The 27,462-nt window shown below is 43.1% G+C and overlaps 13 protein-coding genes across 13 annotated transcripts; 8 read left to right on the top strand and 5 right to left on the bottom strand.

Moving 5' to 3' along the window:
* Positions 1-735: 735 nt before the first annotated feature.
* On the bottom strand, positions 736-1,984 carry SAMD00019534_074570 (hypothetical protein; the record flags this gene model as incomplete). Its single annotated transcript, XM_012897154.1, has 5 exons — positions 736-857; positions 975-1,078; positions 1,165-1,397; positions 1,541-1,678; positions 1,793-1,984. 5 exons carry the CDS (start codon positions 1,982-1,984, stop codon positions 736-738), a joined length of 789 nt encoding a protein of 262 aa, XP_012752608.1.
* A 159-nt stretch (positions 1,985-2,143) lies between these two features.
* Positions 2,144-3,523, top strand: SAMD00019534_074580 (hypothetical protein; the record flags this gene model as incomplete). Its single annotated transcript, XM_012897155.1, has 2 exons — positions 2,144-2,410; positions 2,768-3,523. Coding segments are annotated over 2 exons (1,023 nt in total), but the record flags the coding sequence as incomplete, so codon positions are not given.
* Positions 3,524-3,754: 231 nt separating this feature from the next.
* On the bottom strand, positions 3,755-5,887 carry SAMD00019534_074590 (hypothetical protein; the record flags this gene model as incomplete). The annotated part of the gene is made up of 2 exons (XM_012897156.1): positions 3,755-4,545; positions 4,633-5,887. 2 exons carry the CDS (start codon positions 5,885-5,887, stop codon positions 3,755-3,757), a joined length of 2,046 nt encoding a protein of 681 aa, XP_012752610.1.
* Positions 5,888-7,464: 1,577 nt separating this feature from the next.
* Positions 7,465-8,277, top strand: SAMD00019534_074600 (hypothetical protein; the record flags this gene model as incomplete). Its single annotated transcript, XM_012897157.1, has 1 exon — positions 7,465-8,277. One exon carries the CDS (start codon positions 7,465-7,467, stop codon positions 8,275-8,277), a length of 813 nt encoding a protein of 270 aa, XP_012752611.1.
* An 867-nt stretch (positions 8,278-9,144) lies between these two features.
* SAMD00019534_074610 (hypothetical protein) lies at positions 9,145-12,133 on the bottom strand (the record flags this gene model as incomplete). The annotated part of the gene is made up of 2 exons (XM_012897158.1): positions 9,145-11,280; positions 11,624-12,133. Coding segments are annotated over 2 exons (2,646 nt in total), but the record flags the coding sequence as incomplete, so codon positions are not given.
* A 2,285-nt stretch (positions 12,134-14,418) lies between these two features.
* On the top strand, positions 14,419-15,731 carry SAMD00019534_074620 (hypothetical protein; the record flags this gene model as incomplete). The annotated part of the gene is made up of 3 exons (XM_012897159.1): positions 14,419-14,652; positions 14,716-14,846; positions 14,984-15,731. Coding segments are annotated over 3 exons (1,113 nt in total), but the record flags the coding sequence as incomplete, so codon positions are not given.
* Positions 15,732-16,459: 728 nt separating this feature from the next.
* SAMD00019534_074630 (hypothetical protein) lies at positions 16,460-17,170 on the top strand (the record flags this gene model as incomplete). Its single annotated transcript, XM_012897160.1, has 3 exons — positions 16,460-16,469; positions 16,682-17,068; positions 17,160-17,170. Coding segments are annotated over 3 exons (408 nt in total), but the record flags the coding sequence as incomplete, so codon positions are not given.
* A 570-nt stretch (positions 17,171-17,740) lies between these two features.
* On the top strand, positions 17,741-18,297 carry SAMD00019534_074640 (hypothetical protein; the record flags this gene model as incomplete). Its single annotated transcript, XM_012897161.1, has 2 exons — positions 17,741-18,067; positions 18,151-18,297. 2 exons carry the CDS (start codon positions 17,741-17,743, stop codon positions 18,295-18,297), a joined length of 474 nt encoding a protein of 157 aa, XP_012752615.1.
* A 440-nt stretch (positions 18,298-18,737) lies between these two features.
* Positions 18,738-19,935, top strand: SAMD00019534_074650 (hypothetical protein; the record flags this gene model as incomplete). The annotated part of the gene is made up of 2 exons (XM_012897162.1): positions 18,738-19,764; positions 19,868-19,935. The coding sequence occupies 2 exons, from the start codon at positions 18,738-18,740 to the stop codon at positions 19,933-19,935; spliced, it is 1,095 nt and encodes a 364-aa protein (XP_012752616.1).
* Positions 19,936-20,853: 918 nt separating this feature from the next.
* SAMD00019534_074660 (hypothetical protein) lies at positions 20,854-21,087 on the top strand (the record flags this gene model as incomplete). Its single annotated transcript, XM_012897163.1, has 1 exon — positions 20,854-21,087. A coding segment is annotated over one exon (234 nt), but the record flags the coding sequence as incomplete, so codon positions are not given.
* An 827-nt stretch (positions 21,088-21,914) lies between these two features.
* On the bottom strand, positions 21,915-22,205 carry SAMD00019534_074670 (hypothetical protein; the record flags this gene model as incomplete). The annotated part of the gene is made up of 1 exon (XM_012897164.1): positions 21,915-22,205. The coding sequence occupies one exon, from the start codon at positions 22,203-22,205 to the stop codon at positions 21,915-21,917; it is 291 nt and encodes a 96-aa protein (XP_012752618.1).
* A 521-nt stretch (positions 22,206-22,726) lies between these two features.
* Positions 22,727-25,154, top strand: SAMD00019534_074680 (hypothetical protein; the record flags this gene model as incomplete). The annotated part of the gene is made up of 6 exons (XM_012897165.1): positions 22,727-22,925; positions 22,990-23,333; positions 23,403-23,667; positions 23,742-23,987; positions 24,050-24,304; positions 24,361-25,154. The coding sequence occupies 6 exons, from the start codon at positions 22,727-22,729 to the stop codon at positions 25,152-25,154; spliced, it is 2,103 nt and encodes a 700-aa protein (XP_012752619.1).
* Positions 25,155-25,190: 36 nt separating this feature from the next.
* Positions 25,191-27,069, bottom strand: SAMD00019534_074690 (hypothetical protein; the record flags this gene model as incomplete). Its single annotated transcript, XM_012897166.1, has 4 exons — positions 25,191-26,003; positions 26,062-26,726; positions 26,787-26,861; positions 26,928-27,069. 4 exons carry the CDS (start codon positions 27,067-27,069, stop codon positions 25,191-25,193), a joined length of 1,695 nt encoding a protein of 564 aa, XP_012752620.1.
* Between the last annotated feature and the right edge of the window lie 393 nt (positions 27,070-27,462).

The raw sequence follows: 27,462 nt of genomic DNA on the forward strand, positions 1-27,462 counted from the left end.
TCAAGAAGCTACAAAGGTGAGTTGAGTCTATCTGGATCGAATGAATGTTCTCTGTGTCTAGTAATCTTGTTGAATCTATATATTAAACGGGCCTCCAATATAGTCCGTTCCTCTCTTCTATCTTCTTATGTATGTTATAATATAATATTATATTACAATGAGTTGTTGACCTCTATCTAATCTAATCTTGATGTTTCAGGAATGATCGCAATCATCAATCATTCAATCAAAGTAGTAGTAGTATAATATATATTATAAGTTGTAATAGTATGTATGTTTGTATGTGTACAAGTAAGTAAGTATCTGTAGTTTAATGGTTTGTAAAGAGATGATTCACACTACTACCCTTCCCCACCACATCATCAATAACCAACAACCATCCAAACAACCAACCAACAACAAACACATAAAGAAATCAAACGTTTTGGTTTTGATCCCTCAAGTTTGTTGGACTTGAGGTCATCACGATGACACTCACTAACACTCACACACACTTTGGAGTGAAATCCCAGTCGTTGGATATTTCCATCACTTTGTTGTCGACCTTATTCAACATGACTGGGAAAGTTCAAAGGTTGTTGACTGACAATGAACACATTAATTGCCTAATTAGGCGATTATGATGTTATGTGAAATGATAATATTGATCTGATCATCATACCGTATGATGACCCGACCCGGAGGATGTATTCATGATCATCGTCTTCGGAATGATGTAAAGTTTACTGTTCAATCTCAAACAGTACACAATAACATCGATGTGTCAAATAGATAGATGATGGCCTGGAACACAACCTTTACAACTAGACCAATGCCTACAAAGCATATAGCCTTGAATGTTGATGTATCCAGGAATACTATAAATAGATTTGATTGGTTAGTCAGCCAGTCAGCCAGTTGATCAAGTTGTTGGACAATGTTGAATGACACGTTACCTTTGATGGAAACTACGTTGGAAGTAAGAACGAATATACTTAGTATGGTACTGAAACTGAATGGATAGTCCCATATCATCATCAATATCAGGAAGCCTTTTCCAAAGCTTGATAGTATGATGGCCATCACTAAGTAGTTATATCTATGATTGATTGATTGATTGGTCGAGTGTTAGTTGGATGATTGAATGAGGTGGATGAGGTGGATGAATGAGTTGAATGAACATACTTTATGATTGCATAGCGTGACCTATATATTAATTGTACGGACAGTCCAATGGCGGCAACATATAGACCAAACTCTGCTATTGCCGTTATTAAAATGAACCAGTATCGATCGTAGGGTACATCATCTTGCCAATCATAATAATAGAATGCACTCTTTGGTTGTGTATACTCGCAGTACTCCTTGATCCTAAGCCATTTGATATAAGATTCAAAGAAGATATACACAATCAATACCTTAATATATTGTATCTGATCATCATCATCGCGAATAGGGTAAGGGCAAGGGTAAGGGTTAGGGCAAGGGTAAGGGTAAGGGTTGAGTTAGAATGAATGATCATCATACTCATGATGTGTACGTAGTGTTTGGTATTACATACTGATATCCAGTTGTCAGTGTATGTTTGTCTGTTGAACAACAAGTGTCTGTATGCTTGTGGCTTATGCAAGAAGAGGTCAAGGAACACAATGATAAAGTCGTACTCTACATATTTATCAGCTATTTGTTTACAATGTCCCTATATATCAAGTCATCAAGTAAGTATAATTGATTGATTGATTGATAGATTGATTGATTGACTCGCTCAATCATTCATTCATTCATTCATCCATTCATTCAATCGATGACATACACATCTTGTCAGTCTAATGTTACCACTACCAGCCTTGCCAAACTCTTTATATACATCATTGACTGGTCTTCCACACTCTATACATATCATTGTATGTTCTCTCTTGTCTCTGTCACTGTCACTGTCTCTGTTTGATCTTGAGTTGAGTCCAGTTGTCCAAGAGTTCAAGTCGACAAAGTGCGAGAGTGCCATTGAGTTTTTGTTTTTTTTTGTTTCAAACTTCCATCTTTGTGTTCATGGCATGAATGCTTGATTGCTCGGTCGGCTCAACTTATCACAATTACTCAACAAACACACTACACTACATCATCGAACACAGATACAGATATAGATATTGATAGCAAAGGAAGGATGTCGATGTTACAACAATTTATGTATAGTAGAACTAGTGTTATAACAGATTATGCATCTAGACTGGCAATGAGAGGTGCTGGAAAGGCAGGCAGCTTTTATATACCAAAGCCTGCTTTCGGTCAGAAGCCAGCTCCACCTCCATTCTTGCGCGATCCTGTCAATGGTTGGACGAGACTTACACATAGAGTCGGTGCCATTGGCAAGAAGCTGGGCATGACTAGCATTTGGGTCAACAGAGAGGCTATCCCTGTCACTGTCATTCAAGTAAGTTCATGTTCTGTTCATAACACAGCATGCCCTCTGAACGATTTACAAGCGAGCCAGCGAGCGAGCCAGTCAATAGCATTCAATCATTCGATCATGAAGTGATCATTCAATGATGCTTGAACAATCACGATCACGATATGATCAATCATCCGTGATCAATCAATGATCGTCATGCTTGCGACTCGCGAACAACATTCAATCACAGCGTCAATCAATCATTCATTATCAATCGATCGATCATATGAACAATCAATCAATCATTCAAACATGATCAAGTACAAAGACGACTGACATCTCTCACTCAATCAATCAATCACAATGTGAATGAATGAATGAATCACATAATATATATAGTTGCCAAACAATCAAGTAGTACAGGTTAAGCATTTGGTTAATGATGGTGTGGACTCGGTACAGATTGGAGCAGACGAGATCAGATTGAAGAATGTAAAGGGAACACTGCGAGGCCATTTTGCTAAAGCTGACGTGCCACCAAAGCGCATATTGATGGAGTTCCCAGTGACACGCAACGCCTTTGTGCCCGTCGGCACACAGATCACACCCAGACACTTTGTGCCCGGCCAGCTCGTGACGATCAAGGGTGTCTCCACCGGAAAGGGTTTCCAGGGAGGTATGAAGCGCTGGAACTTTAGAGGTCTGTCTGCGACGCACGGTGTGTCCGTGTCGCATCGTTCGATCGGTTCGACCGGTTGTCGCCAGACGCCCGGCCGTGTGTTCAAGGGCAAGAAGATGCCCGGTCGTCTGGGAGGCGAGAGCTGCACGGTGTTCAACCTGCAGGTGATTCAGATCAACACGGAGCTCGGCTACATCATGGTCAAGGGTGCCGTGCCCGGCAAGAAGGGCGGCTACCTGAGGATCATCGATTCGCGCTCCAACGTCTGGAAGAAGTCGCCACCCTTCCCCACGTACTTCAGACAGCCTGGCGAGCAGGACGTCGAGCTGACCATCGCCACCACCACCTCCGTCGACAGATATACAGCCATCGACGTTGTCAACAACCAGCTACCACCTCGCATCCAACCAAGACTGATTACACTGGAAGATACTAATGCGAGCGAGTCCACTGGACAACAGCAACAATCAAACCAATAAATAACGAGCGAGATAGATTAATTAAAAGTATATCGACTTTGGTTGATCGGTTTATTGTTTGATCTATTGATTGAGCGAATAGCAGAGTTCTACCTACTGCCATCACATCAATCCATCCAGGAATAGTCCCATGCCTTTGGTATTGTGCTCCATCGATTGGGCCACACACTCAGAAGCTTCGGTTTGGGCTCCATCCATCGATTCAAACTATCAATCCAATCCATCACTTTAGTTGACGGACAGTCTTGTTTCGATCGGTGCCTTGGCATCAAGCCAGCGGAGTACTAGTACGAGACCAAGTCCACAGATGCAGTTGCCAAAAAGTACGAACCATGATACGTTGTAGGAACCAGTTGCTACCTTGAGACTACCCAACAGTACGGGATAGATCACCAGGCCTGTGTTGTAGGCCGTGCCCACAAGGCCATATGATGTGCCCAGTACCGCTGGCGGAACAAAAACTGGCAGCGATGAGATGACTGTCGTGTTGAGCAGGGAAAAGCCTGTGCCGGCCAAGATCACCCATGGCAGCGGATGGATATCCGTGAGCACCAGCAGTAGGATACCGGCAGCCAGGAGCACAAAAGCCACGCCAAGTAGTAGTACGCGTCTGCCAATCCTTCGGATCAGGTAGCCAAAGACTGGTGAGAGTAGTGTGGAGCAAACTTGCTCGCTGGACAAGACCAGTGAGGCGACCTGCTCGTTGACGCCAAACTTGATCTCAAAGAAGTCTGGTCCAATGATTGCCAGGCCATACATTGAGCTGTAGCCAAAGAACACGATGCCAATCATTACCCATAGACGTGCGGGTAGCTGTACAACGATGCCCTTGACCCTTGAGGCCGAAGCAGTTATCGTCGACAGGATGCAAGATAATGATACCTGTGCCCGCCTCTGTGTCTTTATCCTCCTATCCTCTTCGTTATGATCCACAAAGTATTCCTCCTCTTCCACATCCTCCACATTCTTATTCGTCATATCCTTCAACAATATATCAACTTCGGCATCCTTTGAAATGTCTGTCCATCCACGTCCATTGATTGATTGATTAAGTGGTGTTAGTTGATTGATTGAGTGATGGGATCATTCCACAGACTACGACTTACCTTTAAACATTCGATGGATTAGGATGTAGACGATGTTGAGTGTTAGGCCGGTGGCCGCCACGATGAATATTACCCAGAGACTCCAACGGAATCCGATTGACTTGTTGACGATGGGCAATAGTATGAGTGATGCAACATTGCCAGCGTAGATCCAGCCGATTGATACACCGAGGAACGTCGACAGCTGCTTGTCCGAGAACCATTTGGTCATTAGGGCGTTGGAGCAGGCAAGCAACGACTCGCCGGCAAAGCCCAATATGAAGCGACTGAGTACCATCACGCCAAAGTAGGGAGGCGACAACGCGCCAATCAACGTTGATATCGTGACGATTGATGATAGGATCAAGCTCATTGGATGCGGGCCGACAATGTCCACCAGCACGCCCGTCAAGCACACCATGATCACGTTGGGGATGGCGTACAATGTGAACAGACTTCCAAATTGACGCGAGTCCAGATTGAATGTTCGGTAGAATGTCGATGACATGGCCTCTGGTGAGGTGTATGAGAAGCATGTTCCAAATCCAAGGTTGGCAATCAGTATCACAATGGTGGCAGTCTTCAAATTCCTCTTTGTGAACAATGATCCTCGAGGTTGTGTAGTCGTAGTTGTCGTCGTGAGTTTGACATCTTCCAATGATGTTGTTGATGTGAGTAATGCCTTGTCGTCGCTGTCGTATTCGTCCTTGTCACGTTTGTCGTATGATAATATTGCCGCTCCATCCGCCGATGAATATGATGATGCTGATGACTCGCTAACAGCGGATGAACTTCTCTCTCTTATATCATTGATCAATCTTATATCATCCTTCATTTGTTCGGCCTCGACTTCCAAGCCACCGCCACCATCATCGTCGTCACTAACTGAACCAGATTGTCTCATTGTTGCAACTACTTCAACAACGTCATTAACATCTTGTTTTCGAAGTCTAAGTTGATCTCGATCATCATGCTCATGCTCAAAGTCAAGTTCATAATCATCGGTTGTTGTTGTAATATGTTGATATTGTTGATCCTCAATGTTGTTGTTATTGTTGAGAAGTTGTTGTAGTTGACCACCAATTGTTGTTGATGTTGTTGAAGTGGCCACGTCGTCTCCACTTGAAGTCTCGCCAGTGTCATCTGAAGGTCTACATGCATCATCATCCCAGTTTGTTACATCGGCCATCACCTCATCATCATGTATCTCTTCTCCATTATCAATATCATCTGTTGCCACATTCTCATAATGAGCATTATCTTCTGTTCTCTTCATATTCACTCACACTAACTTTGTCTGACTTCTGTGTTGGGTAGTTGGCTGGCTCCCTACTGACTGTTTGGCTAATTATATAATTATGTCAGATAGAGATAGTAATAATAAAGATTGAATGAGTAAATATTTACTATTCTAAAAAATGTTATTTAAATGAAGGTAAGTGTATATTACATTCAAATAATGATGATTGATTGATTGATTGGATTGCTGCAACATTGTATGTATGTATGTATTTGTCGGCACAATGAAATGGAGATTGATGTCGATAATGTAGTACACACATTAACACAACATCAATCCGACCAACCACCATCGTCGTTATTTCAATCCAAAATCGGACGAATCTAACCCTTTAATATTCATATCACCACGCTCACACTCCATATTGATTGTTTGACTGACAAGGTGAGGTTTTTCAATACATACCAATTAAATACATTCATTCATTCATGCATTCTTTGGGTCTGAAACAAGCTTCAACAACTTATTTCAATCCAATCAATGACAATCTACTAACACTTAATCAATCAACCTTTATCTGATTGTCCTTTCTTGGCGAAAAGACCTTCTCCTCACCCAAGATTAATTCATTTCGAACTTCAAGTTTTTTATTTTTGATTTTACAGACTCTCTTTTCCGTTCTCTTAATCTATTCACTTGGCGCCACCATCACAGATAACTCTCCAATGTCACACCAACATGTATGTGGTCAATATCATTCATGAATCAATGGCTAATGGCTAATGGCTACATACATTGGAATTGCGCCACTCTGTACAAGGACCAATGTTTGTTGAGTATTGCCAGAAGCGATCTAAATGAATGATAACAAGTTGCTGTTGGTTAGTCTCTGTTGTCCTTCTTAACATTCGTACAGCTTTGTAGAGATGCTCAACTCACCAATGTCACACCAACATGTTGTACAAGAGCAACAAGAGCAACAAGAGCAACAGCAACAACAAAAATGGGCTGATCCGAATATCGAATCTCAAGTACAAGCAATAGACGACAAAAAGAACCTCACAGACGAACAAAAGTTAATAATCATCAGGACCATCCACCCTGACGTTCGTTATATCCCAGACAGACTTTTACCATTGTACGCCGCCAGTTGCCGGCCCGCCACACCCACTCCAACGAGTAAGTACAAACAATAACGGCGCAATGTCTTCATCCAATATACTAACATACGCACTCAATCCTAAGCTCCCGGACTACATCAATTGAGCGAAGGAGGCAATCGTAAGTACAAATTAGAGTGGTTTTCCTTATAACCATACTGACTCTTATCTAGTCAAACTGAAGAGACAAAGCAATGAGGACGATGTTTTTGAGTTACCGTTATCAAGAAAGCATCTGAAGCGAATGCATGACGAAAGGCAAACTTTCATTGGGTTTGTGACCTTTAATCAGGATGCCTCCCCCGGGGGAGGCTATCATTTTCTATGTTCTGGATTCAACAACCTCCAAATCAGCAACCACTAGTGAATCAATTCCTCCACGCTCCCCAACACCTCCCCTGTATGAACCTGACCGGGGGCAGGTACAAAGAAAGAAGGCCACCAAGGGCGGTGATGCTGACATTGCCGCCCCTTATTTTCTATCATACTCAGCTCGTGCACCCACATCAACAACCGCAACAGCAACAGCAACAACAACAACCACAACCACATCCACAAGATGCCATCAAGAAACATTACAAGCATTTGGCTATCGCGTATAAGCATCAAGATATTTCCAAAAAAGTGTTTATGGAGCATCTGACCATTATCTTTGGTAACAACGCGGAGAAGTACTTCAATATGATCCACAATGACGAAGATATTCTGAACTCTCCCAGGCCTCCACCAGGATTCACCCAGACCTTGCTCGAGTCGACTCCCAAGATTCGCGGTCTTGTCGAACAAATTCTTTACCAACAGCAACAACAAAAACAACAACAACAACCACAACCCAAGGGCCAACAACAACAACAACAACAACCTAAGAAACTTCAGATGACTCAACATAATGTTGAACAACAACAGCATCATCAGGACCATTATCAAACCGAGGCCTTTCGTTCACTAGCTATTCAGAGAAATCGACATCAACAGCAACATACACTCTTGAAATCAATCAAATCTCCGATCACAAACTTCATTTTCAGTAGTGACACCTTTGATAGACAATATTTTAAGGACGACCCTAAATGTTGTCATAAATGGTTCAAAGATCTTGCTGATGTCCTGGAGCATTTCCCTCATCAACAGACTGCCCCATCACCTGGCTTCTATCACTGTACCATCTCTAAACGACAATTCTCAGATTTGAACACTTGTCAGCATCCCACGCCAAGGACAAATACTATGACAGGGTGCTCACTCACAAAGATGCTCCCCCAGTGATATTCTTTGGGGCAAGTGCCTTCATCATGCGCCCACCATCATTCCTTTCGGATATAACATGGTACCCAACCCCAAGCAACAATCGTACCCTCGAACATATGTCAGATAGGTTACTTATTCAAGACCTCAAACAATTCACAACCTATCTTATTTATCACATTGGATCAATCTATTCAAGAAATAGCCGAACTACTATTCAGCATCTCTTTGCATTGGTTCCTCCTCAGCACCCACAATTATTGTTTTTCAAACAACACTGCCAACGGATCGATGGTAGTGTCGTCAATCCTCTTATTTACTTTGAGGATAACACCCTTCACACTTTATCATTCCCAAATCATTTGGTCAACATTGCTATTGCTTGCGACACGATCAAAATCTCCGAAGCCTTGTGGGACAAGGTCACAAACAAATCATACAACAAACAGAAGGTAGGTCATCAAAATTGAAGTAGGGATACTTCCAAATGATTGGACTCTTTTTTGATCATTGAATAATTTTCAAATAAATAATTAATAATATTTTTTAATGTAACCAATTAATTGGGTTATTTTATTTTTGTTTGTAATGATACATGTGGTGCAGAACTCACTACTTACTTCTCAAGCTCCTCAATCATCATCCTCATAATCATCATCATTCATCCAGTCAATTAATTTTTTCTGATCATAATCATGTTGTTATTTGATTAATACCAGAAATTTTAGGTTAAACCTTTGTCTTGGTTAACACCAAAACTAGAAAACCAAGACAGAGAAGACTTCTCTAAATCAGAATCTCCAAACTTTAATCCTGGATGACCAATAATGATTTCGATCAATAAATCTTTGATTATAAAAGTATTAATAATACAAGTCTGATTTATGATGTCTTGTGATGTTGTTGATCCTTGTCCAACACAACTCCAAGTTCTATATCATTGTTTGTTGTTGTTGGATTGATATTGTTAGAGTTGTTGTTGTTGTTGTTGTTAGAGTTGGTAGTATCAATGTTTTGTACAACTTCCTCCTCCATCTGAGGAAGATAATGTTGAGGCTCTTGTGTTGGTGGAATGTCAACTTGGATGACAGTGTCGGACTCGGTGTCGGAATCCTTTGGATGCAGTGGTATGGTGTCCTTGTGATAGATGACCAAAGTGGAGATTGGACAACGGTTCCAGAATGGCTCATAGTCGCTGGATTCATTCAAAGGACGATCGCCAACAAACTCCAGTTCGTCGGCTGACATCTGTCGCTCCAACACCGTGCCATCCTTGAGGTGACTGCCGCCACTGGACTGCGGCGAATTGGACTGCGACTCATCAGAGTCGGTTTGAACGATCGATGGATGGTCGGGCTGCGTGCCGCCCACGGCATGGGCCTGTGAGTCGATGTTTCCTGCGGCTTCGGCACCCTCGATCGCCTCCATCTCGCTCAAATGTTGATGATGTGACTGCTGAACCTCGTGCTTCCTCGAGCCCGACAGGTGGACCAGGGACAGGGAGCGCTTCATCATGCTCTGGATGCCCGGCACGTTGAACATTGACGAGCTCAGCGACGCGACCTTCTTCTCCTCGTAGGGCACGACCAACAGGTCGTACTGCACGGCCAGCTCCAGCAAGTCGCGCTGTCTGTGATTGGCTGTCTTGTAGATCACGCTGAACCTGTCCTTGTTCTTGCCATTGAGCACGTCGTGCAAGTGTGAGTGGTCCTCGTCCACCAACTCAATCGTGTGATCCAGGTCTGTTGAGTCCTCCTTGAAGCCTACAGTGGGTTTGGTGACCACGCCATCATCGAGTTCTATCTCCTCCTTGTGGTCCTTGCTGTCCTTGTACTCCTGTGCCTGTTGTTTCTTGTGTTGTCTGTACAACAGGTTGTCAAAGACCACCACGGTGATGGTGACATTCTCTGTCTCGGACATGCGGTTGACCAACTCAAGGGCCTCGGCATCGTTGGGGTTCTTGCCGCCGAGGTACGCCAGCATGATGCGACGGAAACGATGTGGCACCGACTTGAAGCCGGAGCGATCGGTGAAGATACCAACGTGTGATGTGGAGTTCTTGAAGATGGACCACTGGACGTCGGGGTTGATCATGCCACCGCGGCCGTGGATCATGTTGTTGGTGTCCTCACCGACGATCAGCAGGTTGGCGTCCTTGTTGTGTGTGAAGTTGATGATCTCCTTGGACAGATGGTCATTGTCCGAGACGATCGAGTGGAAGGACAGCTTGAGGCGCATGAGCGCACCCTGCTGGATCAGATGGCTGTAGGTGGAGCGAGAGACATCGCGACGAATCTGGCTGATGAAATCGGATGGACGGTCGTTGACCTCGGAGATGGACAACATGTACAGCTTCTTGTACTTCTTGCGACGCAGTGGTGCCACCGTGGTGGGCTTGGCAGTCTTGTTGTTGCCAATTGTGAAGCCCAGGTCGACCATGGCCGATCCGATATTGATCGAAGGCGTGCAGAGCACGACCGTGTACTCGTCGTTGGCCTTTTGTTTCTCCTTCTTCATCACGAGCGAGATGAGCGGACTGGTCGTGACGGTCGTGAATACGGCCATCAGCACGAGGATGCCAAATACCTTTTGATTGATGATACCAAAGTCCAGGCCGAGGTTGAGCACGATCAGCTCAACAAGTCCACGCGTGTTCATCAGGATGCCAATGGACAGCGCGTCACGCTTGTTGCTACCGGTGAACAAGGCCACGGTGCCCGAGCCCACGACCTTGCCAAAGCAAGCGCACGAGATAATGAGCAGCACGCCCAACCAGGCATCGCCCGAGTTGAGCTTGGTGAGGTCGGTCCTCAGTCCAGAGATGACAAAGTAGATTGGCAGCAAGAAGACCAAGATGAGGTCCTCGATCTTTTCTGTGATGGCTTGATTGAAGCCGCCTGTCTTGGGCGTGATGGCGCCCAGTGTGAATGCACCAAACATTGCGTGAATGCCAATGACCTCTGTGGCCCATGACGAGGCGAACAGGAGCACGACCACGCCACTCATGACCACGTGTGAGGGTGATGGTGGATGGCCATTGGATGCTGCGTGGGGGTCGACGTGCCACACGTATCCAATGAGCTTATGCAAGATTGGTCGCACCAGCAACAACATGACTGCGACGAATCCAATGGCGCCAAGTAATGTCCATAATGTAGCCAATGAATTTGAGCTTCCTGCCAAACTGACTGACAATCCCAGCAGTACCCATCCACAAATATCATTGATTGCTGCGCATGCTATTGTCAAGATACCAATCTAGAAGTAGTGATGTTCCATGTTTGATTGATTGATTGATTGATTGAGGAGTTGAGTGAGAGAGTGAGTGATGGTCCAGTCCTCGCGACATGGATTCACGCAATGTACTTACAGGGGTCGAGAGCAACTTCTTGGTTGCAAGGATTCTGGCCAACACTGGGAAGGCTGTGATACAGAGGGCGACACCAACAAAGATGCCGAGTGAGTAGGACCAGGCAGTCTCCTGGAGATGCGCCAAATAGAGTGATGCCACAAGGCCCAGTCCAAAGGGCAGCACAATGCTAGCGCCACTGATCATGACTGCGCGCTTAATCTGCGAGCGGAACAGCTTGGGGTCCAGCTCCAGTCCAATGATAAACATGAAGAACATCAGACCGACCTGGGCAAAGGCGCTCAGGATGCGCACCGACGTCGGGGGGAACAGCGTGCTGGAGAAGTGCGGGATTTTCCCCAGCGCCGTCGGCCCCAGTAATATACCTGCTATAATCTCTGCTATCACTGGTGGCTGTTGGATCTTGGCAAACAGCCAGGCCATGAATCTGGCCAAGATGATGATCAACAGTGCCTGCACGAGGAACAGTGATACATCTGATTCCAATGGTCCGTATACCATAATTAATTACTATTATCTGTTTGTTGTATATATTATATTATATGTATAAACTATGTATTATATATGTATATATGTATATATTATAGGTATAGGTAGGTATTGTTTGTAAGGAAGGGAAGCAAGCAATCGAATTATTCGCGATTGATTGATGGTGTGTGGTGAGTGAATGAGTGAGTGTGCGAATGACCGAGTCGTCGACGTGTGTCGTTGATTGGATTATTACTGTGTTGTGTGTGTGTGTGTGTTTGATGGTGAATGAATAAATGAATGAATGTGTCAATTATTGGTATATTGATAATGATTATGTGTAAATATATATATGAATGATTGAATGAAAGAATGAATGTTAGTAACTAATGTTATGATAAAGATCGAATGAATGAATGAATGAATGAATGAATGAATGAAGTTAAGTGAGTAGTATCTTGAGAGGATATGTTTGTGATCTCCAGGCTTTTGAAACAAACTATTCTGCTTCAAAGCCCACCTTAGCCTCTTGGGCCGCCAATGAGAATCGCGTGTACTTGTCCAAAGACGGCATCGGGAAGCAAAGATGAGCTGTGTGTGTTTGAGCATTGGCGAGTGTGTGTGGGTGGGGGTGATCCTTACGCGAGGCTCGAAGGAAGGAAGTATCAACGGATAGTTCGGTTGTGAGCTGCAAGAAAGTTGCGAGCAAAGTAAGTAGTAAGCAATTAAATGAGCCAAGTGCAAAGTATGTAAGAATATCTAAAAAGGCTATTTATATATACACACATATATATAATGAATAGAGATATAGAGATAATGTTTAAAGAAATAATTATTAAGAGAGAGATGTCAAATGATTTGACTGGTGCAGTTCAGGTGATAAGAGGAAGGAAGAGTGTGAGGAAGAGTTGTGTTGGGGGTGGACAAACAATCTGCGCAGAAGCCTCAGGCTGTGTTTTGCTCTGGTGCAAATGGTTATGAAGTGAGAAGAGCAGCGATCGTTTCTGTATTGTTATGTCGATTCGGTGTGAATGAGTGAAGGGTTGGTGGAGTTGTGGGAGGTTGTCAGTCATACCCATATGGTGCACTCGAGTGGAGATAGATGTGGCGATGGATAATGAGTGAGCCCAATCGCTTCCATGGACTTTCAGACCACGATGCGTTTTGCAAGACCTAAGTCAACATCAACGAAGATGTGCTTGTGTGTTTGTTTTTTTGGGGTGGGAACATGCATCACTCGACTTTTTTATTAAACATGTTGGATGGAAGACTATGCTAAAGACCAGAGTTATACAACAAACCCCTATGTGTTTGCAATAAATGATGCCAATGTAAATCGACCCAACCCATAAGGTCGTTGAAGAAAGTAAAGGTTGTGGGAACAAACACATAATAATAAGAGATGACGAACGAGTGTGAGTGATCCATATTCAAGGAATGTGTATCATATCATATCATATAATAATAATTGTTTAATGGATTAAAAGTGATTGATTGTTTATCCTTTAATTTTAGATTAATCACATTTAAATAAATTGAACATCATTATTATTAGGATTGAGGAAAACTCAAGAACATATTATTTTAATAATAATAATATTATAATATATATTAAATAATTTGTTGTTGGAGTTAACCGGAAAGTAAGAAAATGTATTTGTAAATAGGTCATCATTATTTATCTCTGTATCACTCCATTTGACTCCTGTTCAACTCTCATTAAATATTAACTATGATGTTTGAAATTGAAAGTGTGACCAAACATCTCGTTTGGTAGGTATGATAGTTCGTTCAGTTCAGTCTGTTCAGTTCAACAACAACTCATATGGAGCCAAGTAGTTGATAATGATCAATCACTACAGGAGTGTGGTCGTGGTGGTCGGCAACTTCCAAACACACGTATATAAATATATGTGTGAATGAGTGAGAGAATGAGTGAGTTGGTGTTTGTTAAGGGTGTTTGAATGAGTGAGAGAGAGAGTGTGAGTTAGTGAAGGTGTGACTCCTTCTCTTTGATTCATCCTCAGTTGATCACATGTAATCTATTATTGAAGTGATCCAATCCACATTCACAATCTAATACATTAACTACTACTACTACTACTACTACAACCTCTACTACTACGACTACTACTGCTACTACTACATCATCATACTACAAGAATAATAATATTTCTCAAAAGACTTTTAGAATAATAATAATGTTTAGATATTGTAAATATAGTCCTCCATTTCTTCGGAGTAGTTGGATATTATTATATTCTATAATATTATTATTAGGTATACCAAGTAAACATGGTACATCATCATTATTAGTCCAAGCAGAAATATATAACAATAATAATAATAATAATGATTTATTAGATTATAATAATACTGGAATGTTTGCCAATATTAATAACTTCACACTTTATGGATCGAATCCATTTATTAAATCGGTGTCTTCGGAAAAGATGAGTGAATATGCCGGATCATTCTATAACAAACTACCAAGATACGATATCTACGCTAGATCAATCAACAACACATTCAATCCAAATAATTCCAGTTATGTAGAGGTATGTTTGATCAGAGCCTATTCCAAAGGAATCATCATTATTAATATATTTATTATTATGTAGTCTGTACTACTCACTGGTGCACCATTCGCTTTGGTATCATTATTGGCAGTATTGACAATTGTATTTACATCAATTGGAATGATTATATATTGTATTTGTATCAGACCAAAGTCAAAGATGCATTACCAAATGTACAAGACCAAATCATTGCCAAAGTGGAAGGATCATTGTTGGTCCGTGATGACAATAGTATTCCTTCTAATCATATTGTAGGTACAATATATGTTTGATCAATCCTCTGGAACTATTCCTAACATACTTTTTTTAGTTGTTTCTTACTTGTTGGAATGTTTACCAACTATGATTTGGACAATGCCATCAATGTTTCAATTGATAATCTACAGGCCAATATCCAGGATCGATCAAATATCGAGTCGAGAGTGGTGGATGAGGCAGTGAAGCTATCCATCTATCATCATCTACCTTATGATGCATTCCAGGTGATATCCATGACACAAGATGTATTGGAGTGGACAAACAAATCGCAAGAGTACATTCATCACTATGAACAGATCAGATATGACTTTGTCGGCTCGTCCATCATGGCACTGTTGGCAGCGGTCGCGCTCGGACTCCTGGCCGTGCTGTTTAGGAGCCGAACGGTTATGATCATCTTTGTCACGTTCGGTGTGATATTGAGCACCGTCCTATGGGTCGTGCCAGCGGCCCATGTACCAATGGGTGTGGTCATCAGCGATATATGTCCACAACTACAGACGATCGTTCAAGAGAATGTTCCAGAGGATGTCCAACCATATGTTAACTTCTTCCTAACATGCAATGACTCGACCAGTTTCCAATTCGTCGATGACATGCTTGCCAGTGCAATCCGTGACGAGGAGACCAAGCTCAACTATGCAATCAGACATCACTATCCCAATGATACCATTGACCAGCTTCAATTCAAGATCGCAGAGCTCAAGAACTTGACCATTGACTCCAAAGACATCCTCAACTGCAATATTACATCCATAGCCTATCTCTCAATCCAGAACATTGTTTGCATTGAGATACTGTATGTATACCATCCGTTCACTCGCTCATACATACTTACTAATTCGTTCATTCATTCAATCAAATAGTAATGCATCATCTCTTTTATCGACTCTGTTCATTGGCATTGGAGTGTTGTTCTTGTTGTCGATGGTCACTGCGATCAAGTTGTATGGATCATCAGAGAGAAGTGATGAGAGTGCATCACTTATCGATCGTGGTGAATATGATGATAGTGAATGCAGTGATGATGACGATGATGAAGATTCCATTCAAAGACGACCATTAATAATACCATACAATATCCAAGACAATGACGATGATGACAATGACAATGACCACAACAACGAATTAGATCAAGAACGACCAAGCATCGAGCGTGTCATCAAAGATATAGTTGGTATTGATTCAGATGAAGATCTGTCCCTAATCTAATATATTACTTCTATCGAACATATATGTGTATGTAATTTATCTCTTTGTTGTCAGTGCAGTTAATTAATGCGAGGGTATCTTGACTTTGTTGTTTGTGAAGAGGGTAACGTTTTGATGGATAACGTATCCCAAACAAACTTTAAATTGAATTAAAATGATTTTTCAAAACAGAACCCTAGGGTTGTCTCACTCGCCCACCTTCCAGCTGGCGACTTGCACTCACTCCCACGACACACAGCATGCCTTGAATTGGATACTCACCAATAAACATTGACTTCTTCTTCTTTATCCACATAATAGTTTCAGGGACAACAAGATGAGCAAGCGTAGGTTATCGAGATGATGAACAAGATAGATAGGCGAATCCATCGATAGTCAATCACGTCAATCAATCACATGATGAATGATGATTGGAATGCAGGATACACGAACGAAGGATAGGATAGGATTGGAACTTGGATGGATCGACGATGGACATCGACAGACATATTCAGAACAGATAGATTAATACGTTTTCTTTGATATTACGACATTATAGCACAAGCTATTGGAAGCAACTACAGAGTCGCCCTTGGTCTCCCAGTCGGTGCTGTCATGAACAGTGCTGATAACTCTGGTGCCAAGAACTTGTACGTCATCGCCGTCAAGGGCATCAAGGGTCGTTTGAACAGACTCCCAGCCGCCGGCGTCGGAGACATGGTCATGGCCACCGTCAAGAAGGGAAAGCCAGAGCTCAGAAAGAAGGTCTGCACTGGTTTGGTCGTTCGTCAGAGAAAGCAATGGAGACGCAAGGACGGCACCGTCCTCTACTTTGAGGATAACGCCGGTGTCACCTGCAACCCAAAGGGTGAGGTTAAGGGTAACATTCTTGGACCAGTTGCCAAGGAGTGCTCCGACCTTTGGCCAAAGGTTGCCACCAACGCTGGTAAGTGTTATCAAATAACGACAATCATTCATTCAAAGTGTAATAACTAATCATTCAATCATTCATTCAATCATTCAATCAATCATTATAGGTACCATCGTCTAAACCATTGTTTATTTGAATAAATTAGATGTCCACCTGAATCATTTAAATCCAACTCCATCCATCATCTTTGCCAGAACATTCATTCGTTCATTCAATCAATCAATCAATCCAGGTCTGGTCATACAATGATCAAAGTGTAATAATTTGTCGAACTTGGAGATAACCATGTCCGACCTTCCGACCGTCATTACCTTCTAGCTTGGTCCATGACTCATATATATGTTATCATTTATTATTACTATTCTATTAGATTGCAAACAATGAGATCGTTGTCGTCATCACATACACCCTTTCATTTGCACCGAGGACCACAAGGCACCATTTTGGGCGTCAAATGAATGAAGCCCCTTCAAAGATAATTCAGAGGTTGTTTGTGGGGCTGAGGCCTTCAGCCTTGTTTGACAACCTTGTTCAGTCCACTTCAGTTCAGTTCAGTCCTCCAAGTGAACTGACCTGACACTTACCTTACTGTCCCAGCCCTACCCAACTCATTCATTCAAACTGTTTGAATGAACATAGATATATATTAATTACTTTTATCTCTTTAAAACTAACTAACAAATAATAATGTCATACGGTTATCCAGGAGGCTACCCACCAGGAGGTCCACCAGGCTACATGCCACAGCAACCTTACGCTGGAATGCCACCACCACCAGGCGTGGCAATCTGCCCCCCAGCACCACCAGGTTATGGTCAAGCTGCACCATGGACCCAGTACGGATACACACGTCCTACCTACTCCTACCCCGACCCATACATGAGAACCAACCAATTCATCTTGCCCGTTGGCATCCCACCTCAATTGGCCGAGCGTATGATGCAGGCTTCAGCTGCCTTCCGTATGTTTGATACCAACTGGTCGGGTAGACTAAGCAAGAAGGAGTTCAAGAGGGTAAGTCAATCAACTAGATTATACATCATACATGCGTACTAATACCCTCGAATGATCAATTGATCTAATGAATGAATGATTAGGCACTTCTACATCTTGGCTACTACCTGGGCAAGGGTCAGTCTAGATTCCTGTTCTGTCAGATTGACACCAACTACTCTGGATCAGTCGATGAGAGAGAGTTCTGTGAGTGGTATGTCCATCACACTCCCGCCCCATACCCCTATTAAGCATAATGGCTATATACCCAGGGTCGCTCGCGCACTACTCCACCTACCTTACTGTTGGCAGTACAATGCAATGAATGGCGCATGTGTTCGTGTCTGGCTGGACAAAGAGCACACGCACGCATGCACAATCTATCAATCAATCAATCAGTTAGACAACCGACCCCAATACATGTATAAACATAAAACAAGTATCTATAAACGTTTAGATACTACACATCATAAAAAGGTGTAAGAAGAATCATAATCCAGCTCATTCCATTCATTGATCTAATCTGGTAATGGCGTGGACCAAGTCCCAAAAGAGATTTTTTGCATCTTGAGGTCCACCACAAAAACGAGTCCTTCAAAAGGACCATTGAGGTCCACCTTTTCATCATCACATAAGATAAATTGGTTCAATCAAATAACATAACATAACATACATATATACATAACATAAGATGTCAGTGGCAGCATCAAAGAATAATGTAAAGAGTGTTGGTGGAGTAGACACAATGACGATGATAAAGTCATCAGTGGCAGGTGCCGCAGTTGGCTCTGTGTTTGGCTACGCCCTGCAGAGGTCTGGCGTGTACCTGCCCCGCATCATCCAGGCCCAGATGGACTTTTCCAACTTTACCATGCTCAAGATGTTCATGACGGCCGCACTCACAAGCTCACTGTCAATCACCGTGCTCAGCCGCAACAAGACATTCACACTGACCAGTCTGCCTGTGATGTGGCGACGTAACCTGTTTGGTGGTCTGATAATGGGCGCAGGCATCTATCTCACTGGCTCATGTCCAGGCACCGTACTGGCACAGGTTGGCGCCGGCCTCACCAGCTCATACTTCACGCTTCTGGGTGGCCTTGCTGGTGCCGTGCTCTATGGCTACGTGAACAGCAAGGTGGAGAAGGCACTGTCAAAGGAAAGCGACGAGCAGTTCCTGCACAAGGGACTCAACGTGCCATTCTATAAAGTAACACTGCCATTCGCTGGCATACTCATGGCCTTCTTGGTCGTGCTGGAGCGCTTTGTCCCATGGCAAATTGACAGCGGTGTGTCAATGTCCGCGCCAACCTTTGGAACCCTCGTCACCCCATGGTCGCCCTATGTCGCTGGTCTTGTCATTGGCCTGCTACAACTGCCATCCCATCTACTCACTGGCTCTGGACTAGGCACGAGCTCAGCCTACTGCACCGTGTCCTCAAGACTCTGTGGACTGCTTCCCTCATCCGATTCGATTACCGGTTACTTCAAGAAGTTCACCCAGGACGCCAAGAAATTCTCGGGACCTGCACTCAACGCTGGTATCGTCCTTGGAGCGTACCTGTCGTCCAGGACAGCATTGGTGTCTGCTGCTGACAGTGCAATGGCACACTCACCACTCTACTATGTTGCTGGAGGTGCAATTCTTTTGTTTGGCGCTAGAATGGCCAATGGATGCACCAGTGGACATGGACTAACTGGTATGGCCAAGTTGGAGAGTATGTATAATCATAATAATCATTTGTCTCTAATTCTCAATCCAATGGAATGGATTATTTAACTAACTTATGACGCTTTCCTTTCCTTTTACAATCAATGTAGTTGGATCATTGATTACAGTGGCGTCACTGTTTGCGGGAGGCATCATTACTTGCTTCTTGTTAAAGTAATGTAATGTAAAGTTAACTTAAGTAAACGCAACAGTTGCAACAACAACAGACAACAGACAACAGCCAACAGTAGTAGTGAGTGGCAACAGTGGCAATAGTGTCGTGTTATTGTTATTGTTGTTGATGTTGATTGTTTGGATTCTTTGTAATTGTAATGGGTACGGTGAGCACCGTCAACTCGTTGGGTTCAAGGACTGACTGGATTGATTGGTTGGGATGTTAAGGTATGGCATTGACATCCATGGAGGGTGTGGAGTGAGGAATGGTAGATCATCAACCTGATCCAAACTTAAAGGTGGTCATTGTTCGTTCTTCATCCTCTTCCCTTCACTCTTCATTCGACCAACCTACCTACAACTACACCTACACATTTGATTGGATTTATTGTATGAATGTATGTATGTACATGTATGTCCAAACAGATAATAACAATAACAACATCAACAACAACAACATGAATTATAATGTTTGTTCCACTCTACTACTAAATCATTGTGTTGTTTGGACGATGGTTTGGATGGATGGATGAGTTGATGGAGGGATGTAGGGAAATAGGTTAGTGATGTATTGAGAGAGTGAAGTGGGTTAGTGTGTTTGATTGATTGATTGATGTGATGGGTGAGTGAAGTTGTAGTAGTGAGTGTGTGTGTGTGAGGTGGTGGTGGATGGATAGAGGTGATGTGTGTTGTGGTGATGCTGTGGACAACGACACACACGACTACAGATCATCATTCCTTAAATGTCATTTGGTCGTCATCACTCAACACAACACAACAAACACATAACACAACATAACTCTTCTCATCACTATAACTTCAATACAAGTGATGACACTCAAACACGCGAGTGTCTCAGACAAACATTGGCAATAACAGCTCATCACTGAACACACTCCCCAATGGTGACCTTAAATGGTCAATGTCCGTCCACCCACAATCACAGTCCACATCTACACACTCACACCAGCTCACACAAGATGATGTCCACTCTGGCACCACCCTCTTTATTACTGCCGGCCTGGCTGCATATGTCATGCTGTCATCAGACTTGGACATGTCAGTCAGTCAGGTCAGAGGTGGGTGTGAGAGTGTGAATCAATCAAATCAATCAAATCAATCAATCAATCAATCAATCAATCAATCTACTCGCCAGTAGGTCGACTTGAGGAAGAGGAGATAGAAGGTGGAGAGGATGTGATGTGTTCCGCCATCTGCCACCACCGGGACGCCGCACCATCTTTGTCCAGAGGGAGAGAGTGTATTCTCTCACTCTACATCACTCATGATTATTCTACCTCTCTCTATCTCCCTTATCCCTATCCCTGTCCATATATTCCTTGTTTCATTCATTCATTCCTTCTCTTTTAAGAGAGTTAAGTATCCATCCATCCGCTTCCTCCTCAGCCCAATCACCTCCACACCTCAACTCCACGCCACTCACTCTAAGTAGTAGGGTGTTGTTGTTGTTGTGTTTATTTATTATTACTTAAAGTTAGTTTAGTACTTAGTCCAGAGGTTGTTTGGCCAGTTTGGTTCATTTGTTACTTCGACTCTACTAACATCAACTTCCATGACTTGTAAATCTATCTAAACATACAATAACTTATTAATTATATTATATTTTAAATATATTCTTATATATATATTATTTATTCAATCAAATTTCAATCCATCTTCAACCATCATCCAAACTATTAATCCAATCAATCAGTCAATTAAATTGGAAACGATAATAATTATATAACAATCAATCAAGAATGAGGCAATCCAAACAAATATTATATTTATTAATTACATTCAGTATACTATTTAATCATTATATAGTTGGTAAGTATTAATTATTTAGTCAGATCGTTCAATCCCATAAATTAACATTCATTCCCACACTCAAACACACACAACCTGTGATCAATCAATGAATGAAACATGATATGTAGCACATCAAAATGCAGGTAGTTCGATTATAATACCACCGACTGATCAGGCTTCATCGAGTGCACCACCACCCTCAGCATCATCGTCAGCTCCACCTCCTACGACGACACCGCCATCGACACCTCCACCGACTACTCCTGAGCCGACTACTCCTGAGCCAACTACTCCCGAGCCTACAACTCCTGAACCTTCTACACCAGCACCGATTGGATCAAGTTCGGCGCCACCATCGACACCTCCACCATCGACCACTCCACCGTCAACTCCATCACCTCCACCATCGGCCACTCCAGCGCCATCATCATCACAAACACTGACACCTCCACCCGAGGCCATTGATCCCAATCAACCACAAAGTTCAAACTCGCCGATCATTTCTGCATCATCCCAGCCAGCACCAACTCCATCACCATCTCCATCATCATCAACTCCACCAACAACTGGCACTACAACATCTTCATCACCATCATCATCTTCACCAAGCGGCAACAGCAACAGCACTGTCCCACCAGGTAATCATACATCATCGAGCAATGATACATCGTCGGCAACACCAACACCATCTAAACAAGCATTGAACACCAATGTCATACCAACGACATTCCCAATTGCAACAATCGTCAACACTGTCAAGGGCAATACCTCGACGCCCTACGTCATCAGTCAAATCCAAGACCGTGATGCCGTCTCCAACTGCAAGGCCAAGACCTACTGCACCCTAACAGGCAATGCCAAGTCCACAACAGCCTTCAATGTATCTAGTAAGTACACATTGATCATTTGAATGATCACATGATCATCAGACTCACTCACTCATTCAATCATTAGTGGCAAGCGCCTTTGGAAAGTGTATTGTGATGTTGTCCAACTTGGTTAATAAGGATGGTACTGTGTCATGTAAGATATCAACATTCAACACTGACACTGGTACAGTATACTTCAAGACCTACAACAAGAACAAGAAGTGTACAACCATCTCCATCGATGACAAGTACATCTGGTACACCTATGACAATGTCCTCGACGTCCTCACGCACGATCCAGACTGTGGTAACTGTATGTACTCACTTGGATACACAATCACTCGATCAATCACTAACCATTTACCCTCCATACTTAGTCGCCACAACTGGAAAGGCCAAGACATTTGTGAGTGATGTGTCACAGGTTATTTCTGATCCACTGGCTAAGCAAGGACGTTCACTGTATGTTTATCAAAAGACATCACAGGTGTTGACACAGTATGTCTATCCAGATAACTTGAGCGTGCTCAAGAATGTCAGTTGGGTCAACATTGGAAGTGCCTGTTACATATCACAATTTGGTGTTCCAGATAAAGTGTCCGTAAGCTACCCCGACGGCTTCCGTATCTTCAAGGTGCCCACCTCTCAAGCCCGTGACTACCTTGTCAAGAACGACGGTGACTCCTTCTGTGGACCATTCGTTCAAAATGGTTTGGATGTTGTATGTATCACTCATTCAATCAATCATACAATCGTTCAATCACTAACTCGACTGATCTCGATGATGTAGTACTCATTGCCAAAGGTTGGTGGAAATAGTTTCTTGAAGATTGTGCCTGGATTGGAGTTCCAAGTTAGTAGACCATGTATAAACTCTACAAATGGACAGATTGTGATCAAGGGAAGTGTTGACCGTTATAACTTCTCATGGGCCGATACCAACAACACCAACTCATCAAGATTCAATCTTACCAGTGGTCACTACACCGTCCAGATCACCGCCAAAGAGATTGATATCTCTGACTTCAAGACCTTGGACGTTGTTCCACCAAATGGTATGTACCTCAAATCAATCAATCAAACATGAAACCATTCCACTCACTCACTCACCTTCAATCAATCATATTAGATCCAACATTTGTGAACATTCAAAACACATGCCAGGGTAACTCAATGGGTGCACTCAACTTCTCATTGCCAAAGGATCCATCGATCAACTATACTTATGTGATAGCAGATGGGAACTTCACGAGGAACTCAACTATTGGGTACTTTGATTTCCTCAAGTCCAAGAACTACACAGTCAAGATCAACACGACCGACGAGTATGGCTTCAAGTGTACCTACACCAAGTTTGAGAATGTAGTTGAAGGATGTATGTATCTCCATGATCAATGAATGACACTCAATCAATCAAACTAACATATTTCCAAATAGTGCCACATAAACCACTTTATGAAGCTGATGGTGGAAGCTGTTTCAACAAGTCAGATGGTAGTATCACTATTACCAATTATAATCCGGCAGAGTATACATATCAGTTGTTACCGCCATCACCCAAAGCAATTGTGAATGGAACATTCATAGACCTTGTTGGATCAAACACTCAGTTCTACACACTGATAGTATCACAGAGTAACCTCACTCTCAAATGTCCATCCTACACCAACATCATTGTGCCACAGCCACCCAGTATGTATCCATCCCGTCCATCAATCATTCATATACTAACATAATCAATCAAACAGAGTTTAGATTCCCCAACTATAATATTACCGCACCACCTTTATGTTATGGATATAACTCATCGATGGAGATTGAGTATATAAAGGGATTGGATTATAGGTTGACACATCAGACTGGTATTGTGTACCATGCCTATCTATTGGCAAATGGATACAACCGTTACCGCAATCTACCACCTGGAAACTACTCCTTGGAGTGTGTAGTGAGCAGCCGTGATGGGGGCGTCTGCAAGAAGGCCACCAAGTACATCTTTATCGACCAGCCATCAATGATCCAGCTCAACACAACATTGGTGACACCAGAGTGCACAGAGGATGGCAAGGAGGACCAGCTGGTCTACGCACATGGCGGCTCGCCAATCAACGGCACATCGTACCTGTTTGTCGGACAATACGCCAATGCCACTGGACCCGCACTCAATGTATCGTACTGGATTGATGGCGTCTACTTGATCAACATCACAGATCAATATGGCTGCGTGTCCCAATACAAGAACTTCACAGTGCAGCGTCCTCCTGGATGTGCGATAGCCACATCGCACCCGACTGGAACTGGCAAGACAGTCAACCCAGACAGCACCAACGAGGGCCAGTTCGGATTTGTCACGCCAGCTGATGATGCTGCCATTGGCATCGGTGTGGGACTTGGTATTGGTGTGCCAATGTTTGCCGCGGCCGTTGCCATGGGTGTACTCTGGTGGCGTGGACGATGGTTGGGCGTCAAGGTACCTGCCACTCCAGCCAACACCATACCGATATACATGGGTGGCAAGATACATAACATAGATAACTTCTAATTAAATATTAATTTTATTCAATTACTAAAATTACTGTTATTTCAAATCAAAGAGCAAGGCATATTGGGAGATCTTCTTGACCTGAGCTGTCAATTTGACGGCTTTGCTCTTTGTAGATGTGAGATAATGTTGTTCCTTGAAGGTATAAAACTGATCAGGGGGAAGAACGAAATATAGTTCCACGTTTGCCACAGTTCCTCCAAGTTGATCGACAATGCTGGACAGCTCCTTCATCAGAGGTGGATGATCTGGCGAAACTGTTACTTGAAACAACTGATTCGGTTTGATCAAGCTGTCGATGGCTGGAAAGTTGGAGAAGCTTGGGACAAGATAAACATTGCCAAGAGCTGGTCCAATATCAGAGATAGACTTGATAACCAATGATGATGATGGTTTGGGGAAGGTAATGGTGTCCATAATGTTGGTCTTGAGAGCTCTTCTTTGGAAAGTCCCTCCATGTTGTTTCAACTTTCGATGCACTGCTGCCTCAAGGAATGATCCACCAAGTGGAGAGTGAAGGAACCTCGGCACTGCCAGGTTTGCAATGACTTGTTGCATGTTATTGGCCTCGATCGCTTGAACTGCGACATTGGCAACGTACTTGGATGAGAATCGTAACTCCATGGCACCATATTTTGGAATGCCAACGACGTCGATTGGGATGATTTGAATAATCTTGTGGCTGCCTGGTGCTTGTGGGTCTTCTTCGCCGATACACTTCAAGCAATCGTCAAGGTTAAGTGTAGGAATAACCTGCTCAAGAGAGTGTTGGAAAGCTGGATTATCAGCCTTCTCCAAGATGAATCGTGGAATACCTCCCCACTTTGACCAGAGATCGTCGAGGGTTGCCTAAAGAAGATCGATTAGTATGTGCATAAACATAATATCCATTAATATGGGTAAGTACCTGAGTCACCTGAGGATACAATAGGGGTCTGACATGGTCGACTTCATCCTTCTCCCATGGGGGCATATACATGCGAGCGGTGCGATCGTTCTTGAGGAATTCCTTATACTGGGTTGGATCGGGTGAAGATACAATGATGGTCTTGGCGGCGACATTGGACTCCTTCTTGCTGTCGACCAAAAAGTATGTAGACTTCTTGGTCAGGTAGGGGACAACCAGTGCCTTGGGACCGTGCTTGAGAATAGGAGAACCATTCAAATCGTAGCCGTATAGATAGTAGGAATGTTCATCGTTTGAATGAATGGAGTGGATGACCATTGTTTCCTTCTTCTTTGCGATCTCCGCCATCAGGTAGTAGAGGAAGCATGACTTTCCAATGCCGGGGTTGCCAATCACAACGTACGAGCTGTAAAATGGTTGTTGTGGTGGCGCAGAGGCGGAGCTGTGTGTCGCGTTGGTTATGTTTATGCCTTCGTATCGATCAAATTGGGCAAAGATCAAACTCTTTATTTCCTCATAGCAATCTCTCACATAGAGGGATGATCTCTTGGAAGGATTGCCCAAGAAATGCAGATCACTCGGGAGTGTGAGAACCTTTGATTTTGGATCAACAACACACGTCTGGAGTGCAACCCAAAATGACAAGTTCTCAGTCTCTACTGCGGCTGATGATTGGATAGAGTATGAGAATGAATGTAAGATCAACAATGAAATGTGTGACTTACATAAATAAGGTCCAGTTTGTCCAGTGAAGTATCCATTTGGAAGAATTGAGTGAGGTCCAGTTGTACCTGTTTGTCCTATATTGTAAACTTGAGAGGTGTTAATGTTGATGAGGACATTGGCCTGATGTTGTTTGTACTTACGTGCTTGGGGAGGATTGGTTAGTTCATCGAGAATCTTCTTCTGGGCTTCGTCGAATTGCGTTTGATTTATGAGCTTCTTTTCAAGCAAATCCTTCAAGGTCTGCAAGCGCTTGGTTGGGCTATTGGTTGGGCTGACTGACATACCTGTTGCTGTCTGAAAACTATTGAATGAAGCGGTGTAGATCACAAAACTATGAATTGAGGAAGTGCAGTATTTGTTTGTTTGTTTGTTTGTTGTGGTGTACTACATAGAATTAAATAAATGAATTTATTTATTCATTCAAATATTATTACTCTATCAGATTTGCAATCAATGAATCAATGTCTTTTTCTTCATGGCTTAGTTGTGCTCGCGGGTGGCTACCAGCCAGAAGTTGATTAACGAGATCTATGTGCTCTGATTAAAGAGGAAGGTGAGATTACTTGAAGGAATTCATCCCATCAGTTGGCCTCCCCTCCAAACCTGTCCAGTCGCGATCGCCTCTATCGGTCAAAGTCATCAGTGCATAATAGACATCTGATCAGTTGTCGACAT

Source organism: Acytostelium subglobosum (genome assembly GCF_000787575.1).
Source record: "Acytostelium subglobosum LB1 DNA, scaffold: scaffold15, whole genome shotgun sequence".
In the NCBI taxonomy this organism is placed as follows: domain Eukaryota; phylum Evosea; class Eumycetozoa; order Acytosteliales; family Acytosteliaceae; genus Acytostelium; species Acytostelium subglobosum.